The sequence below is a fragment of the Podarcis erhardii genome, assembly GCF_964252035.2.
Source record: "Podarcis erhardii genome assembly, chromosome: 17".
NCBI classification, from domain to species: Eukaryota; Metazoa; Chordata; class Lepidosauria; order Squamata; family Lacertidae; genus Podarcis; species Podarcis erhardii.
The window spans coordinates 788,963-807,513 of NC_138515.1; the positions used below are offsets into that span (position 1 = coordinate 788,963).

Sequence of the window (18,551 nt, forward strand, 5' to 3'; positions counted from 1 at the left end):
AGTGAGCACCCACATGCACACATTTTGATCCACTGGGCTGCATACGTGCAGTTGTGCACGAGGACTTTGTGTGCCTGCTTGCCAAAGGGAGGGCCGCTGCTTGCATAGAAAGATGTTTTGGAAGAAGGACAGAGTTCAAAAAGTTTGAGAAATGCTGGCTTAGATGGTAGCTTCACTCGTGCCACTAGACTAGGAAGGAGGGGGTGATGCTGCCGCCATTGCCTCCCTCCTCTTTGCCACTAGAGCAGGGAGAGTTCAAAGGATCCTGCCTTCCTCCCTCTGTTAAATTTGCCTGACTTCATGCTGTCTGTTGGAAGAGGAGATGGAAATAGCAGGGAGGGGCTGCAAACTAGGCCAGGTCCCATCACTGCATTCTGAGCCACCAAAGCAGCTGTCTGGTTTGTGTTTGTGTATGTGGAATCAGCTGCTTGTGTGCATTGGACTTGCCCTTTGCTAAGAGCCCTGACTAAGCCTCGGGCAAGAAGCCCCAGAGCAAATGCAAGCAAGGGCCATGCCTGATCAACTGGGTTGACTGGTCTGTGCTGGGTCAGCTGAGGCAGGGGGCAAAAGGTGATTTATTGGGCAGAGCCATGCCAGTCCATACCTTAATAAGGACATTGGACTAGGATTGTTCTCTCTCTCTCTCTCTCTCACTCTCACTCTCACATGCACACACAGCGATTCTGATGTTTTCACAGGAAGCCCAAAACTGAATAGAGCCGGGCTAAGCAGCAGTCTGGAGACTCCTTAATGAAGCACTAATTAAGGCAAGCTGCTTTGCACTTGATCTCAGCACAGTATAATTAATGCTGCAGCTTTGATTGGGTTCACACTCCTAACTCCTTGTGCCAATGTGGTACATCCAGGATATAACAGTCAAACGGCTCCGAGTGCTCCTTGATCAGCTGTGCCTATATGCGTTGCTAGAGCAGAACTGGAGAACTTAGTGACTCTCCAGAGGTTGTTGGACTACAACTCCCATCAGCCCCGGCTAACACAGCCAGTGGTGGAGGCACTGGCAGTCCATCAGTATCCGAAGGGGCCAAAAGGTTCCCCACCCCTGTCCTAGAGCAGCAGAAAGCATGCTGAGAAATGTGCTGTGGGGCTTGAGCAGTTCTGTAGAAGTGTCATTCAGTATCTGTCTCCCCTAAATATTCTATATGAATCCCATCTCTGATTTGAAGACATGAACAGCCTTGGCCTGTGATGACTTTTCTGTGCTCCAACACATGCTGAACTTTGAGTGGAATTCAGTGTCTAATGCAGAACCTGGCTTCCTAAGGAAATGTAGTTTAAGCAAGCTTCTGGTCCTCATTGTCATGCAAATGCTGCACTTTCTCTGCCTCATGGAAAGAGGCTTTGCACCCCGCTTGGCCATCTCAGTCTCTTCCAGGGAAACTGCTCCCCCTGACTTACGTGTCCTTGTGTTTCTACCCCTTCACCTTTCCTCCTTCCAAAGAAATCCAAATTCTGTAGCACCTTGCCTCCGTACAGTCCATCAAGTGGCTACAGCTGGCCTCTTCCCATTTTTGCAGCCTGGCTGCTGTCCCCCTCTGGCCCTATTTGGCCCATAGCAGGAGCCAGGTCCCATTATAGTAGAACAGCCTCCCTCGGTCTGGTGCTCTCCAGATGTTGCCAGGCTACAGCTGCCATCATCCCTGAACATTGGCCACGTTGCGGAGGGCTATGGGGAGAGGAGAGTCCCAAGACCCCACGCTGGGGAAGGTTGGAGTCTAGCACCCCATAGCCCTTTCCTGTATTTCCAGGGCACTGTTGACACCTTGCAATAACTTGCTCTGCTTTGGTCTCTCTTTTGTCTCTCCCCCCAGGATGGAAGAGTGGTCTCGTCGAGAAGCTGAACGGAAAATTAAAGAGCGGGAGGCACAGGGGCTGCCTGTGCTTGACTCTAATTATTATGACCCCAGCAAAATTGTGCTGCCTCCAGAGGATGAGGAATAAGTTCCATGATGTCTGCCTGTCTGGCTAAGCTGAGAATAAACTTCCAAGATGATTTGTGTTTACTGCCAGCTCCTCCCTCTCTCTCTCTCTCTCTCTCTCTCTCTCTCTCTCTCTCTCTCTCTCTCGGGTTTGGAAAGGGAAAGTTCAGCCACCTAAAAGGGGTGTGTAATCTGAACAGTATAGAGTAGGCCAGGCCAGCCACCCCACTCCCTTGATGTTCTGCTTCAAGGGCAATTGCATTTGCTACATATCCCTGCTGCCATCATCCCAGCTGCTGTGTTGTCGAGATGCTGCATGTGCATGTTGTTATGAGGAAACACGACAATGAGCCCTGGGATGCTGGCAGACGCTGCACACAGTCAAGAGTTAGCCTGTGCATTGCCTGTTAAGAAACAAGCTAATGCTGAAAAGGAGGGGAAAACATCAGCATTTGGACTCATAGCTGCTGTTGTCACGAATGGAAATGGGAGGCCTGAGGGCTGCTTCGGTTTCGGCCAGGCCTTTCCTTGGCCCTGCCTTGGATATAGTAGAATTTGGCAGCACCACACACTCCTGGCTGAAGCCAGGCCTTGAGCAGATGGCCCTCCTGGTGCCTTGCGGTGGAGTGCTATATTTATCCTGTGTGTCGCTGCCCATCCTTGTATGTGTATCGACTGTATCTACAGAGCCTATCCTGTGTCCCTCTTGCTCAGTATTGTCAGGACTGGCCGTGAGTCTGGATTATAGCCCTCCAGGATCCCAAGACAAAAGCAGAGATGTGCACCATGTGGGGGGAGGGATTTTGTTACCTTGCTGGCTTTTTTGAAAGACACTTCCAGCAGAGCCCTTCCACCGTTTGCAGCTATGTCAGGGGCAGAAGTCCAGCAGATGAAGCTTTCCTGTGTCTGTGCCTCCATGCTAAAGTGGAACTGTGCCTGTTGGGTTTCTGCCTGTTGCAAAACTTTTTGGAAACGTTTAAAGACTCTGACTGGCAGGGAGGGTGAGATTTAGCAACTCCTGCTAATCACAGAAGACAAATTTATGCCTGCAGAGTTTACAATTGACCATAGGAAATATGCACATTTTTTAACCTGTGTTCTTGAAATCAAGGGCACTTGTGGTTCTATTCCTGAATCTCTACCACCTGTTCTGTTTTTCAGGTATTCCTTTAGGGAGGAAGCCCCCCCCCCCCTTTCCCCGTTAGTCATGTGATACACTGCCTTTCTTTCCTGGCCATAACAATAAAGCTGTGGTGACAGTCCTCCCTCCCTGAGTGCTGGTTGCTGGTAAATAATAGCATGGGAATGGATGGCCTTGAAGAGCTCTAGGGTTTTTTTGCAGTCACTTCCATGTGGTGGGGAAACGGCGGGGGTGGGGGCATGTTGCATTAGAGCAGAGCTCTGTTCCGTGTGCCACAGGACTATGGCAACCAGCAAAGCTTTCTGAGAGAAGAGCCTTTTGAGGTGCCCTGGTCACTCACCGCGGGCTTTTCTCCTGCGTTTGCATATGAACAATGCATCTCAGAAGATAGGGTGGACTCCTCCTGTCTCCTTCCTTTGCTGGAAATTAAGGGGTTGACAGTCCTTTTCAAAAACAGTACCCTCCCCTGTACCTTTACTGGATGAGAGGGATACAAGGTGGTGGCTGGTGTGTGGTCCCCCCCCCACCCGTTGCACCAAGCAAAGAGGAACACCAGTGATGCTCAATTCTCACTAAATGCTTTTGCACCTGTTTGCAGGGTCAAAGTCCTTCACTGTTGAAGAGGACGAGCAAATGGCAACCGTTTGAAGGAGCAGATGTGGGGAGGGTTGGGGGAGAATTTTCTACAACCTATACCTGCCCTCTGTGCCTCTTTTAGCTGTTGAGTCCTCAGCTTTGTAATGCAGATAGTCTAGAGAAGGGATTGCCAATGGATCCTGCAATCCCTGACCACTGACCATGCTGGTTGGGGACAGTGGGAGCTGCAGTTCAAAACATTGGCTAGCCTGTTGTAGAGCACAGCATCTTCCTCCAGCCACCCCCTGCGTATGAAACACCCACTTTCCTCTGTCCCAGATTTCTCTCTGCTCCCTGCCTCCATCTACCTGCCCCGGCCCCAAGGTACAGGTACAGTTCTAAGGCCAAGCACTTGGAGGGAGAAACAGCACCTTCCAACTCCCCTTGCAGGCCAACTTCACCATTTGACACACTGCTGCAGCCTTCTAGTTACATAGTGCTGGCTAACATGAAGAAGAAAGTAGAGCCGGGGTGTGTGTGATGCTCCTCCCTGGTGATTCTGCCCCACTTCCATAGACCAAAGCTGGACTCCCAGCGGCTGCTTCACTGGGCTGCCGTTTGGCATGAGCCGTGGCCTCCTGGTGCTCAGCAATGCCTCCTTCCTCTGGGATGTTCTTTTGCCCTGTCTCCCTTCACACTTTATCACCAGACTTGGAAGCACCTGTCAAGACACACCCCTTGGCAGCCATTGCTTTCCCTCCCACTGCTGGGCGTGCCTTGCATCCCTTCTCTGCAGCCTATCTGGAGTTAACATTTACACACACGGAGAGAGAGAAAGATGCAGTCTCATTTGAGTTTATTTTCCTCTCGCTTCCTGCTATAAGGAGCTTTGTTCAGCTGCCTCTCCGCTCCCCATAATGCCGTGCATGGCCAGAGCTTTCTCTGAGTTGCACATCTTTAAGGGTTTACAGCAGCGAAGAGAAGTCATTATCCTGTTGGAGGGAGGGAGGGGAGGGGAGAGAAGCAGTCTCAAAGAGCAGATGTGACTCACGCTCATCCTGGTGCTGACGCCACCCTCTGCAAGCAGGCAGTGGGAGGCTTGGGCAGAGCACTCTGGGGGCCCTGGCTTCCAGCCCCATACCTCCCCCACTTTGTCTGCTCTTTGACCTGAGCCTATAGCCTGGGAGTCTCCGGCTCCTCTGCCCCATCCAGAGCCGTAGCCGGGGGATCCTGCGCCCCTGGCAGAACCGTCCAGGTTGCTCGCCCCAGCCAGGGACAAATGAGCTCTTCTTTCTGCCTTTTCTCCAACCCCGCCCCCCCCATTCAATTCACCCTCTATTTAAAACCATTTCTTATGAGGCAATAATCAATATTTATATTTATGGACATATTTTTAGCTGATTTTGTGCCCCCCCCCATTGCCTGCGCCCCTGGCGGGTGCCCACCTCACCACCCCCTAGCTATGGCCCTGGCCCCATCAGGCACTAAAATTGCTTATTCTCCCTTCAGAGCTCCAGCCAGAACCCAGAAACTCCTTCCCTTCTTTGCTTTTCATCAGCATTCAACAGTCTCTCTGGGAATAGCAGTTCCTAAATCGGGTACGGCTGCTCCCATTCAGCAAATGGTGCTAATTTCCTTTCACAGCCCAAGCAGAGCTGTGATTGCATCTTGTCAAGTGTGCCGAGGTGTTCTGGATGGCTGTTCTCTTATTTGTCCCACCCCAGAGGTGGCTGCATCCTTCCGCATGTGTGACAGACAGTCAAAAGGAGGTGAACTGAGGAAGGGATGTAGGCTGGGGAGGAGAGGGGGGATGAGTTCCCCAACTTTGGGGTGGGGCGTTCATCCCTGTATTCTCAGTTAAAATTTGGTGACCATGCTAGGAGGGTCCAGGAAAGGGATTAGAAAGCTCTAAGCTGTCACTGGCGAAGTAAAGCCAAGTGAGATGCTGACTGGAGGGAGGGGCAGAGGAGCGTAGAGCTCTGAGCCCCTTGGGAGATTAAACTGTTATTAATATTTTGAAGAAACACTGATTCCCTTCTAATGCTGCTGTCGTGGTTGGTTTTTTAAGAAAAATATGCAGCGTGCTATGGCTGTTGTCTTTATCCTTCTCTTACCCCCAAGGAGCTTACAAGGTCCTCCCACCACCATCTATGTGTATCCTCACAACGACCTTGCAAGGTAGGTTAGGCTGAGATAGGTTGACTGGCCACAGTCACCCGGTGAGCTTTGTAGCTGACCAGGAATTGAACCTGAGTCTTCCTGGTGCTAGTCTGACATTTCAGAGCTGTGGGGTGTGAGGGCACAATGCCAGGTCTGAAAACGCAGGAAGCAGGACTGTGGAATCTGCACCCTCCAAATATTGCCCTGTACAGCTGTGACCATTGGCCATGCTGACCAGTTCAGCAAGTGCTGGAGGACCACAGGTCCCCTGTCCTCTGGCCAGCAGAGAGAATGGGGTCCAAACAGAGATTGCCATTGGCTGCCCAGCATCAGCAGAAGAGAAGGACTTGCACCGCAGTTGGGAACGCAGTTTGCTCCATGTGCTGCTTCAGGAGGAAGGGCAGGATCAAAATTCAGTAAGCAACAAAGCCACGAAGCTTCCCTTCAGCCTGCTGATACATTCCTCTTTGGCCTGGATTATACTAGTGTGGCTACATGAGGAGCCGCAAAAAGGATCAGATGTAGATAACGCCCCACTTAAAGCCGCAAAGGGAGAGGGACCTGGCCCTGTCTGCTCTCCTGCTGGAACAAGGCCACGTTTTGCTCTCAATGTATCCCAGTGCTTGGCTCCTGCTATTCCAGCCCTTGGCTTTCCGACTTGTGACCTCCCTTAACCTTAGCCTCTGCTCCTCTTTCTTGTTCCTCTTTCTTGTAAGACGAGACCTGCAGGATTTGGCCAAAGGCCCATGCAGTCCCTCATCTTGGTCTCACTGTCCAACCAGCTGCCCAGGGGAAGCTCCCAAGCAGGACCTGAGTGCAACAGCCCACTCCCCACTGGGTGATTCCCAGGGATGGCTACTCAATGGCAGAATGAGTAGGACAGAGCTATTGGTTGCTTCTCCTCTTGCTTCCGCCTCCGTTCTTCCAGGAAGTGGGTTTGCTTAATAGCAGTTGGCGGGTTTGGGGTCAGAAGGCCGAGCTGCACTCAGTGTGCCACAGGGCTGGCTTACCACTTTTTGAAGCAATTGAAGCGCATTGCCATGGGGAAAGTCCATTTTAAATCCAGAGTTTTGACATTTCCTAATTGCCACTGCCAAATAAGGCTGTGTGCCCAACCTGCATGGCCTAGAGCTTTGAGTAGAACCCAAGCGTCCTGCCACCCCCCTCCTTCCACAGCGGAAATTGTGTATCTCACACCCACAGAGGTTCCTGCTGCAGCAAACAGATTTGCAGATTACACATTCAGACAGACGTTGCTCTCGAGTTGGTACCACTGTGGTACTTATGATGCACTTGTGCATGGGGTGAGGCACCATCACAAAGGTCTGCACACCCCTTAGGAAATATTCTGCACATGCACACATACTGCTCTTTCTGGAAGAAACTGCAAAACAACCAAACCACAAGTGCACAGAGTTAAACCCCCCCTGCTGATTTATAAGCCCAGGCTCCTCCATAACACACCAGAGGTTTATGCAACTGCTGCAATAGAATGAATGCAAAAAGGCCATTGCATATACCGTATGCACACACCTAAAGGAAATGCATTTGGTTCTAGAATTTTCCAGCTCTACAGCTTCATGCAAATAATCAGCCACATAAAAATGCACAGTTGTTTACAGAGAAGATATGGGAAGGCACCGAATTTCTTAGGAACAGTTGCATTAGTGCAGTCCCTGGTCATTTTGTCCCTTTCTCCCAGCTCCCATCACTTGCCCCTGCTCCAAGCCCCTTCCATGCATCCCTGTATCTTGCTATCCAGTTGTACCCCTTGATTTACCCGTCACTGCATGTATACACATATTTGTTTATTTGTTTCCAAGCTGCCTTCATGAGCAGAGTTCTCTGGTATGATGTTCACAGCCCACCATCCTACCCCAGCTGAGTCCTGCTCCCTTTCCTTTGCTGCCACGGGGAGGAAGGGTTTGCGGATACTGACTTTCTGTTTCTTTTTACAGTGTGATGAGTCCAAGAGGGGGACCTTCAGGTGTCAGGCAGCCCCCAGCATGTCGCTTGACCTGTGTGATCAATATGCCAGATGGGAAGCAAAAACGGGGAGAAATGCCGGCAAACCAAGAAGCCTGTCACAAAAGAAGCAGAAATGGAGATGGCGGGGTGGGTGGGTGGAGAATATAAAGAGCAGCACAACAACACGATCACTCTTCTGATCTGGAGAAATGCTGCTTGCTAATACCAAATATGAGAGGCAAACGCTGGTCATAAAACAAAAGCCATCTATTGAGTCTTCAGAATTGACAATTCGCAGGAACATACATTGATGTATCCCAAAACTTACTACACACAGAGAGAGTCTCTGTGACAGAAACGCACACAGAGAAGAAAGAGAGAGAGGTCTCTGATATACTAGTCTAAAGGAAGGCAATACACTTTGCAGATCCCAACTGGGATAACAGGACTATAACCTCTCCCCACCCCTCACACAGGCAGCCCCACCTCTCCTTTGTGGTGGAAAGGCACAAATGCATCAGCAACCGGCTCGCAAACACAAACTTGCACCCGTTGGTCCTCCTCTTCCACAGCTGCGGTGGTCGGAGAGGAGCAAAGTGGCGCTTCGCTGCACGCCCGGGCAGCTCTGCAAATACTTGCCAACATACCAAACTCCCCCCCCCCGCCCCCCGCCCGGCAGCCACAACCACCTGCTGTGCAAACGTCAGAGAGAAGCAGATGTAAAGGATGTGGCGCAGGTAAGTACAGGTCCCTTGAGGCAGGCAGAGCCACGAAGATGCGCAGCGACTGAGGGACCATTCTCACATGTGCTGATGTGCGTGCATTTGCACGCACGCGCTCACACACACATGCAATATTTCACAGAGCAGGCACACTGCCTCTGAGACAAACATACACACACACGTCCACCCTCCCTCTTGCCCTCTCTTTGCCTAAATCACATGTCCCCAGCCTCGGGCTCTCCATGTGTTCCTGGGTCTCTCCTCCCTAGGCGCCCCCCGCCCCAGCAGCCGCTCCCGCCCCTGCTTTCTTCTCCTTGGGCTCTCTGCCAGGCAGGCTGTGCTCACACACTCTGCCAGGAAGCGCAGAGGCAGGCAGCTCCGTGCCATGGCTGAGCCATCCCAAGCTGCCGACCCTGCGCCCCGTGGCAAGCTGTAACGTGGGAACTCATCCCGCCAGCCCCAGGAGGGGGAGGGACGCGCAGCTCCCCCCAGGTAGGAAGCGGGAGGGGGCAGCAGGAGGGCTGGGGGATGGAGGAGTTTGCATTTCGCGCAAGTACGCGGGAGAAGGATGCAGGAATGGATGGACCGCAGGTGGCGCGCAGGGCGTGCACGGAGCTAAGATTGTGACTGGAGACTGGGGTGCAGAAGTTGGGATACAAGGGTGGGCTAGGATTCTGACCTGGAAATGGGAGAGGCAGCAAGCTGGGTGCGCCACAGCTCAAGCGATTCCATTCTTTAGACACCCAGAAAGTTTAGGAGCATCTTTGGGACGGGGCAGAAGTTCCCTCTGGGTTGAGGACAGGGCTGTGAGAAGAGGGCTGCACAGTAAAGGAGAAAGAGCAGAGGCGCTTTGGGTGCTGAGGGAAAGAGGTGAATAAAAGGCACTGGCAGCACCGTATGAGAGCACACGTGCACACAATCAGAAGAAAGGGGTTTTTAAAGCTCCTGCCAATGTATTTGATGCACTCAAACGCCTGGCAGGGCAGTAGGAGCTTTGTAAAAGCTCATTCTACATTTGAACGTCTCTCTCTCTCAAACACACACACACAGGCGGAAATGGACTACAATATAGCTGTATTGGTGTGTTTGTAATTATATATAATTTACACAGTAGAAGTGGGTTCAAACGTGTGTGTGTGTGTTTATGTATCCACATTTTTTTGAATCTTTTGTGTCTGTGAAAGATAATGCATCCAGGGATCTCTGCAAATGCATTCATGTGCACTAATGCATACGTATCTCCTGTTTGTATGCTTTTTCTATTGGTTGGTATATGACCACCTATGTGTCTTTGAGCAAGCACATGTGTGAATCAATAGACCATTGTTCTCACCTAGCTACATTTGTGTGCATAGACAGATAGATGTGTTTAGATAGCATGTGCATGCAAGTCACAGGGTTCTTTCCAGTGCCTTGGCAGGAACTTTACAAGTGTGTGTGTGTGCTGCATTGCTCACAGGGTCTCTCTCTCTCCCCCCCCCACACACACACACCACAAGCATAGTCTTTTACTGCAATCTATTGGATTTAAAATAACAGTCATCAGCTACTACAGTTTATTACAGAAGAAGGATCACAAAATTCAGTTCTGGTGGTGGAGTCAGCATGATATATGGGAAGTCCACTGGACTTCTGAGAATCAGTAATCCTCATGGTTCTGGAAAGATGATTCCAGGAGACCTGGGACATGATCTCAGTGGCCGGCGTCCTCCCTGACACTCCCTGCCCTTCAAGAGTTTGAGATCCTCTCCCTTCCACCTCTTAGGAGTCCCATTTCTACACTGACTTCTGTTGCACTATTTTGAAAATAGGACAGACTACCTACTGGACCTTGTCTCCTAAGAATCTGTTAGCGCTTCTGCTGATACCCTGTGGGTTCTGTGTAGCATTAACAACATCTGATTGATTCATTAGATCAAATAATATTTGCATTATCATGTGTGTGCCTACGTCTAAACTGTGTTGCACATTCTGTTCCAATAATTCTCAGTTGTCAATTATGACGCTTGGATGTGCAACAAACTGAGGTCTCCAATTCCCTAACCCCTCTGTTCTCACACAGTTCTGCTTGTAGAGTTATATCAGGACTAAACATGCATGGAGAATAGGAAAAACCTGTTCTGTAACCCTTCTGGCACATAAGAGTGGTTGTAATGCCTTCTATTCCTTGTTAGGAGATCTTGAGCATGTGCCCTGTTGTGTGCGTGTGTGCTTAGACTTGTGAGTGTGCTGCACAACTGCATGTTGTAAGCGCATGGATTAAACTAACTCAGCTCTGAAAGAGGATAAGATCACAGGGGACTTTTGAATATATATTCTCCCTCTCCCATAATGCTGTGACTGCTCAGGATCACCCAATGAAATTGACTGGCAGTAGATTCAGGACAGACAAAAGAAAGCACTTGTCACATTATTAATTTACGGAATTCATTGCTGGAGGATAACGTGATGGTTCACTGTCACAGGTAGCTTTGAAGGGAGATCAGATGAATTCAGGGGGATAGATCTATCAGAGGCTAGTGGCCATGGCAGAAACACTCCACAAAACCTCCATGTTCAGAGGCAGTGCACCACGCAAGGTCAGTTGCTGGGAGGCAGAATCAGGAGGGGGCTCGTGCCTTTGCCCCTGGTTTATGCATCTGCCTGACCGCTATGGAAAATGGGATGCAGGACTAAGTGGATTTTTGGTCAGGGCTTCCATTATGCTCTCATGAAACATCTCCTACCTGCTCAGTCCTGTGCTCCAGGTATGGAAATGTTAAAAGTAATCTCATCCAAGCAGAAACATCCTTATATCTCCCCCATCCCTCTCCCCAAAGGCAGAGTTATGCAATCTGGGGATCTTTCCTTGAAAACCCTTCTATCAAGTTGTGCGTATTTGCTGTGGAGGCACCAAATGGGACAATGATCAACAGATCACTTACCTGGGATCACTTGGGTGGTAGAATAAGGATGGACCTTCTCACTGAACTTGGGAAATTAGGAAACAATTCTCTGGCATGGTCTCCAACTCTCTATTTGCACCTTCTGTCCTTCATGGGAAAATGCATGTTCTCTCTTTCTTTTTCTCTCTTTCTTTCTGAGGGGTGCAAGGAAGTTAGACTCTCTGGTTTTTAGACAGTAGCCTGTGAATGCATTCACACTCAGAGCCAGCACAACCTGTTAGGTGAAAATTAACTTTGCTTCCCCTTCCACCCTGGATCCTGGTTTCCTTCTCGACCTCATTAAAGCGTTTCCCAGTCGCATTGTGCACTGACTGGTGTGATTCTACAGGGTTTCTGTAAGGATCTCTCTTAGCCCTGTCTGGAGGTGCCAGCTGCACTGAGCCTGAGGATGCGCTGCCTCTTAGCTGCCTCTCTTCCCCTTGGAGGGGTTTCTGATGAGCCTGGATTCTCTTGTCTGCAGCAGCAGCCCTGATGCCCTCCAGGTTCAGCCATCCCTGTTCCTGCTAGACCTTCTTCTGGACAGAATAGCCCACACAGATCATGTACCCTGACTGGCTTTGCCACTGTGGCAGTCTGGTCCAGGCTCAAAGCAGAGAGTGTTGAGAAATGCAGACCCATGTGTGAACCAGCCCATCTGCTGAAATTCAGGCCAAACCAAATGGAAAAACTTGTTCACATAACACAGAATAATCCCTTGAGCACACCTGGCCCCCAATTTTATGGGTGTGGATGTGTTAGCAAGCCCCCTCCAGCACCAAGCAGTCCCCATCTGCCCCACCCTGTGCCCCCCACTGCTTCCCCTCCTAGGGCTGCCACTGCTGCAGTCACCAACCTCAGCTTCCCCTTTGCAAGGGAAAGGCTTTGCCCAGCAGCCTTGCTGTAATGGAGCAGAGAAGTGAGCATCCCCTTAGCCCATTTGAACACTGTTAGCAGGTGAGGCCGGGAGCAAGCTGGAGCATGCCGGGAAGCTGGGGCCTGGAGCTGGACAACTCTTGGGGGGAGTGGCAGTGTCCGTTCTGCTGGACCAGGCCAAGGTGCTTGGTCCTGGCAAATGCGCACTGTGATGGGTCTTGCTGCCAGGCCTGGCTGTGCTGTTCTGTTATTGTTTTGTAGTATCTGTAAATTTTATTTTTTGTACTGTATCGGTAAAAGTTATCCCAGGAGTTGGGATAGCTCAGTCAGTTGAGCGTGGGACTCATACTCTCAGGGTCGTGGGTTCAAGCCCCATGTTGAACAAAAGATTTCTGCATTGCAGGGTGTTGGACTAGATGACCCTTGGGGTCCCTTCCAACACTACAATTCTATGATTCTTTTATAAGCTGTCTTGAGAATGCCTGAAGGGCAGAGTATGCATTTGAGATATCAATGTTCTCTTGTGGTGGGGAATTGGAGAGGCTCTCCAGACCTTGTTGGACTCCAAGTCTCATTATCGCCAGCATGGCCAATGGCCAGGGATGATAGGCTCAACATCTGGAGGGCCAGAGGTTCCCCAGCCCTGGCTTATGGAAGTAATTGCCATGTGATACTAGGTTAAACAGCAAAGCAAATTAAGAACAGGACATCCATGGTCACAGGCTGCTGCTGATGATACCGTGAATGAAACTGCTGGGAACTGTATTCTGGAGTTTTGAGGTAAAGCGTGGATCACACCCAACTCAGTTTTTCCACTCTAATCCAGAGAGGCTGTTTAGTGTTTGGAACAACACCTGGAAATCGGTGTCTGGATGAGGGAAAATGAACTGAAGATGAATCCTGAGGAGAGAACTGAGGAGATCTATTTGTCCAGGGCTAGGAGGACAGCATACCTGCCAGCACGCAAAGAAGCAAGTGTCTCGTTTGAGGTATCCCTCAATTCCAATTTTTCATTGGAAGCCCAAGTAGCAAGGAGTGCCTTAGCCCACTTCTGGTTGGTGCACCAACTAGGGCTGTTCCTGGACTGAGCTAGCCTGGCCTCAGTGACCTATCTGGGATAGATTACTGCAAAGCAGTCTATGCAGGGCTTTCCTTGAAGATGGTCTGGACACTTCAGAGCTTGTAGGGCAGCGGCTGAAGAAGGAGCAAAAAGGGTTTTCTCCTGTGTGTGATCTATCTTTAGATTTAGGGGAGCTAGTCTCAAACGTTTGTTGGGGGAGACCGAGGGTTTTTTGGGGGGGGAGTTGCTTGTCCTGTCTGCACGCTTCTTGTGATGGAGGACCACTGTAGCCAGCCCCAACGACACGTTCTCAAGATGGAGAGTGAAGGAACAGCTGCAGTCGCCTGCGGTTCCTGCACAATGTTTGCCATCTTGCCAAAGGTTGCAGGCAGCTTTACCTGCAGCAATTGCATGTTGATTGCCCTCTTAAAAGACAAAGTCCAGCAACTGGAGGAACGTGTGGCTACGCTCCAAAGAATTAGAGAGCTGGAGCTCTTCTTGGAAGCAACAGAGCACACCGTCTCCACCAAGGAGGAGACAGGGGACTCCCCTGAGAAGGAGGCTAGTTCACCAACACAGGAGCCAGATACATGGAGAAACGTGACTCAAAGAAGTAGGAGGCCCAGGGTTCGCTCTGATTGTTTAGAAATACACAATCGCTTTGAGGTCCTCTCCCCTAGAATGGAAGACGAAGAGCAGACTCCATTTGAGGATCTCTCCCTCGTTACAGTCGATCAGGTATATGAAGACGAGCAGCAAAGTCAGTCCTCAGGGAATGTGCAGGCGACCTTGGAACGGACAGATCACGGAAGAACCCCGACCAAACCTAAGAGGAGGCGTGTAGTGGTGATAGGGGATTCCCTACTGAGGGGAACAGAAGCAGTGATCTGTGGGCCTGACAAGATGTCTCGGGAAGTGTGCTGTCTCCCCGGGGCTAAGATCCAAGATGTAACTGAACGACTGCAAGGAATCATAAAACCCACTGACAAATACCCCTTCCTCTTGGTTCATGTGGGAACCAATGACACTGCAAGCAATAGCCTCCAGAAGATCAAAAGAGACTATGAGGCTCTGGGCAGGAAATTGAAGCAATTAAATGCACAAATTGTCATCTCATCTGTCCTCCCAGTTGAACGACGTGGCCCAGGGAGAGAGAGAAAAATAGTGGAAGTGAACAGCTGGCTTCGCAAATGGTGTAAACAGGAACGGTTTGGATTCTTAGATCACGGACTGCAGTTTCTTGAAGATGGACTTCTGGCAAGAGATGGGCTGCACCTCACAACAGTTGGGAGGAATGTTTTTGCCAAAAATCTCAGAAACCTCATCAGGAGGGCTTTAAACTGACTAATGTGGGGGAGGAAGACCGTGCTCCTGAAGGTAGCACTTGATGAAGATGATCATCCAAATGTCATAGACCAAATGGAGCAAACAGCACGCAGACCTAGTGGTGGGAGGAAAAAATCCTTAAATAAGAGACACGGGGGAATGATTAATGGACTTCAATGTCTGTACACTAATGCGCAAAGCATGGGTAATAAACAAGATGAGCTTGAGCTCTTGGTACAGCAAACTAAATATGACATAATAGGCATCACTGAAACCTGGTGGGATAAGTCCCACGACTGGAATGTAATAATGGAGGGTTACAATCTATTTCAGAGAAACAGACCAGACAAGAAAGGAGGAGGAGTGGCGTTATATGTCAGGGATGTGTATACCTGTGAAGAGATCCAAGATTTAGAACCTCAAAGCCAAAGTGAGAGCATTTGGGTCAAAATTAAGGGAGAAAAGAATAACAGGGACCTCATTGTGGGAGTTTACTATAGATCCCCAAGCCAAACGGAGGACATAGATGATGCCTTCCTGGAACAGATGGCCAAGCATGCAAAAGGAAGGGAGATAATAATAATGGGGGACTTCAATTACTCGGATATTTGCTGGATGTCAAACTCAGCCAAGAGCATAAGGTCAAACAGATTCCTCACTGGCCTTGCAGACAACTTCATTGTCCAGAAAGTGGGAGAAGCAACAAGAGGAACAGCCATTTTAGATCTGGTCCTAACCAATGTTGATGACCTGGTTAGTGGGGTAGAAGTGGAAGGATCATTAGGCGTGAGTGATCATGCTCTTCTGAAGTTTACTATACAGCGGAAAGGAGCAGCCAAGCATACTAGGACTCAATTTCTTGACTTTAGGAAAGCCAACTTTATTAAACTTAGGGAAGTGCTGGGTGAGATCCCATGGACAGTAATATTAAAAGGAAAGGGAGTTCATGATGGCTGGGAGTTTCTTAAGAGGGAGATAGTAAAAGCACAACTTCAGGCAATACCAATGAGACGGAAACATGGAAGGTGCCTAAAGAAGCCAGGGTGGCTATCTAAAGAACTTTTAACTGAGTTAACATTAAAAAAGGATGTGTACAAAAAATGGAAAAGGGGGGAAACCACCAAAGAGGAATTCAAACAAATAGCCAGCACGTGTAGACACAAAGTCAGAAAAGCTAAAGCACAGAATGAACTCAGGCTTGCAAGAGAGGTTAAAAGCAACAAAAAAGGCTTTTATGGGTATGTTCGTAGCAAAAGGAAGAACAAGATAGATAGATAGATAGATAGATTCTTTATTGTCATTACACAAGTGCAACATTGCACAAGTGCAACGAAATTGGATGCCATCCCTTAAAAACAACAAAAGCAAAACAACAACAACAACCAAACAAACCACATTCCAGCCACACCCACACCCACACCCATCAAACTCCCAGGTCACACTATCGAGTTACTGCATTTAAGAAGGCCACAGCTCTTGGATAGAAACTATTTTTCAGTCTATTTGTCCTTGACTTGATGTTTCTGTATCTCCTGCCAGAAGGCAGTAGTACAAACAGACTGTGTCCCGGGTGAGATGCATCCTGCAGGATATTGTTTGCTTTCCTAAGACTACAGACCAGTTGCACTGACTCCAATCATCATGAAGTGTTTTGAGAAACTGGTGCGCCGTCACATTATTTCCTGTCTTCCATCAACTTTTCCATCAAACAAAGAAACAGTGGGGTCACTCAGAGGAGAAGATGGTGTAATGCAAACAGGGGACACAGAAAGGGCTGAACTCCTCAATGCCTTCTTTGCCTCAGTCTTCTCCGATAAAGAAAACAATGCCCGACCTGAAGAATTTGGAGCAAATGATTCAGCAGAGGAAACACAGCCCAGAATAACTAAGGAGATAGTACAAGAATACTTGGCTAGTTTAGATGTATTCAAGTCTCCAGGGCCAGATGAACGGCATCCAAGAGTATTAAAAGAACTGGCAGATGTGATCTCAGAACCACTGGCAGTCATCTTTGAGAATTCCTGGAGAACAGGCGAAGTCCCGGCAGACTGGAGGAGGGCAAATGTTGTCCCTATTTTCAAAAAGGGGAAAAGAGAGGACCCAAATAATTACCGCCCAGTCAGTCTGACATCAATACCAGGGAAGATTCTGGAGCAGATCATTAAGCAAACAGTCTGTGAGCACCTAGAAAGGAATGCTGTGATCACCAATAGTCAGCATGGATTTCTGAAAAATAAGTCATGTCAGACTAACCTGATCTCGTTTTTTGACAGAATTACAAGCCTGGTAGATGAAGGGAACGCAGTGGATGTAGCCTACCTTGATTTCAGCAAGGCATTTGACAAGGTGCCCCATGATATTCTTGTAAAGAAGCTGGTAAAATGCGGTCTTGACTATGCTACCACTCAGTGGATTTGTAACTGGCTGACTGACCGAACCCAAAGGGTGCTCATCAATGGTTCCTCTTCATCCTGGAGAAGAGTGACTAGTGGGGTGCCACAGGGTTCTGTCTTGGGCCCCGTCTTATTCAACATCTTTATCAACGACTTGGATGATGGACTCAAGGGCATCCTGATCAAATTTGCAGATGACACCAAACTGGGAGGGGTGGCTAACACCCCAGAGGACAGGATCACACTTCAAAACGACCTTGACAGATTAGAGAACTGGGCCAAAACAAACAAGATGAATTTTAATAGGGAGAAATGTAAAGTATTGCACTTGGGCAAAAAAAATGAGAGGCACAAATACAAGATGGGTGACACCTGGCTTGAGAGCAGTACATGTGAAAAGGATCTAGGAGTCTTGGTTGACCACAAACTTGACATGAGCCAACTGTGTGACGCGGCAGCTAAAAAAGCCAATGCAATTCTGGGCTGCATCAATAGGAGTATTGCATCTAGATCAAGGGAAGTAATAGTGCCACTGTATTCTGCTCTGGTCAGACCTCACCTGGAGTACTGTGTCCAGTTCTGGGCACCACAGTTCAAGAAGGACACGGACAAACTGGAACGTGTCCAGAGGAGGGCAACCAAAATGGTCAAAGGCCTGGAAACAATGCCTTATGAAGAACGGCTAAGGGAGATGGGCATGTTTAGCCTGGAGAAGAGGAGGTTAAGGGGTGATATGATAGCCATGTTCAAATATATAAAAGGATGTCACATAGAGGAGGGAGAAAGGTTGTTTTCTGCTGCTCCAGAGAAGCGGACACGGAGCAATGGCTCCAAACTACAAGAAAGAAGATTCCACCTAAACATTAGGAAGAACTTCCTGACAGTAAGAGCTGTTCGACAGTGGAATTTGCTGCCAAGGAGTGTGGTGGAGTCTCCTTCTTTGGAGGTCTTTAAGCAGAGGCTTGACAACCATATGTCAGGAGTGCTCTGATAGTGTTTCCTGCTTGGCAGGGGGTTGGACTCGATGGCCCTTGTGGTCTCTTCCAACTCTATGATTCTATGATTCTATGATTCTATGATTCTATGATTCAACTGTGCAGAATTCTGCTACCGCGCTGCCAGTAGAGCAACCTGTAGGGATTATGTAACACCAATTCCAAAATCTATTCACTGGCTGCCTGTGAATTGTTTTTGTCGTTTAGTTGTTTAGTCGTGTCCGACTCTTCGTGACCCCATGGACCAGAGCACGCCAGGCACTCCTGTCTTCCACTGCCTCCCGCAGTTTGGTCAAACTCATGCTGGTAGCTATCCAACCATCTTGTCCTCTGTCATCCCCTTCTCCTTGTGCCCTCCATCTTTCCCAACATCAGGGTCTTTTCCAGGGAGTCTTCTCTTCTCATGAGGTGGCCAAAGTACTGGAGTCTCAGCTTCACGATCTGTCCTTCCAGTGAGCACTCAGGGCTGATTTCCT

General features: G+C 49.2%; 2 protein-coding genes across 3 annotated transcripts in view; both read left to right on the top strand.

The window, feature by feature from the left end:
- Positions 1-2,011, top strand: part of NDUFB11 (NADH:ubiquinone oxidoreductase subunit B11) — a 57,130-nt gene extending 55,119 nt beyond the window's left edge. The window contains exon 3 of the mRNA XM_081844679.1: positions 1,830-2,011. Coding sequence (XP_081700805.1) covers positions 1,830-1,959 — 130 coding nt within the window. The 3' untranslated portion in view covers positions 1,960-2,011. The remainder of the gene's footprint in view (positions 1-1,829) is intronic.
- A 6,482-nt stretch (positions 2,012-8,493) lies between these two features.
- The window catches only part of LOC309332009 (caM kinase-like vesicle-associated protein), a 56,279-nt gene continuing 46,221 nt past the window's right edge, over positions 8,494-18,551 (top strand). Inside the window, exon 1 of one of the 2 annotated variants that reach the window (XM_081844643.1) lies at positions 8,494-8,519. In XM_081844643.1, coding sequence (XP_081700769.1) covers positions 8,509-8,519 — 11 coding nt within the window. In that variant the 5' untranslated portion in view covers positions 8,494-8,508. Of the gene's footprint in view, positions 8,520-8,808; positions 8,997-18,551 lie in introns of those variants that run through there. The other variant, XM_081844644.1, reaches the window with a different exon arrangement.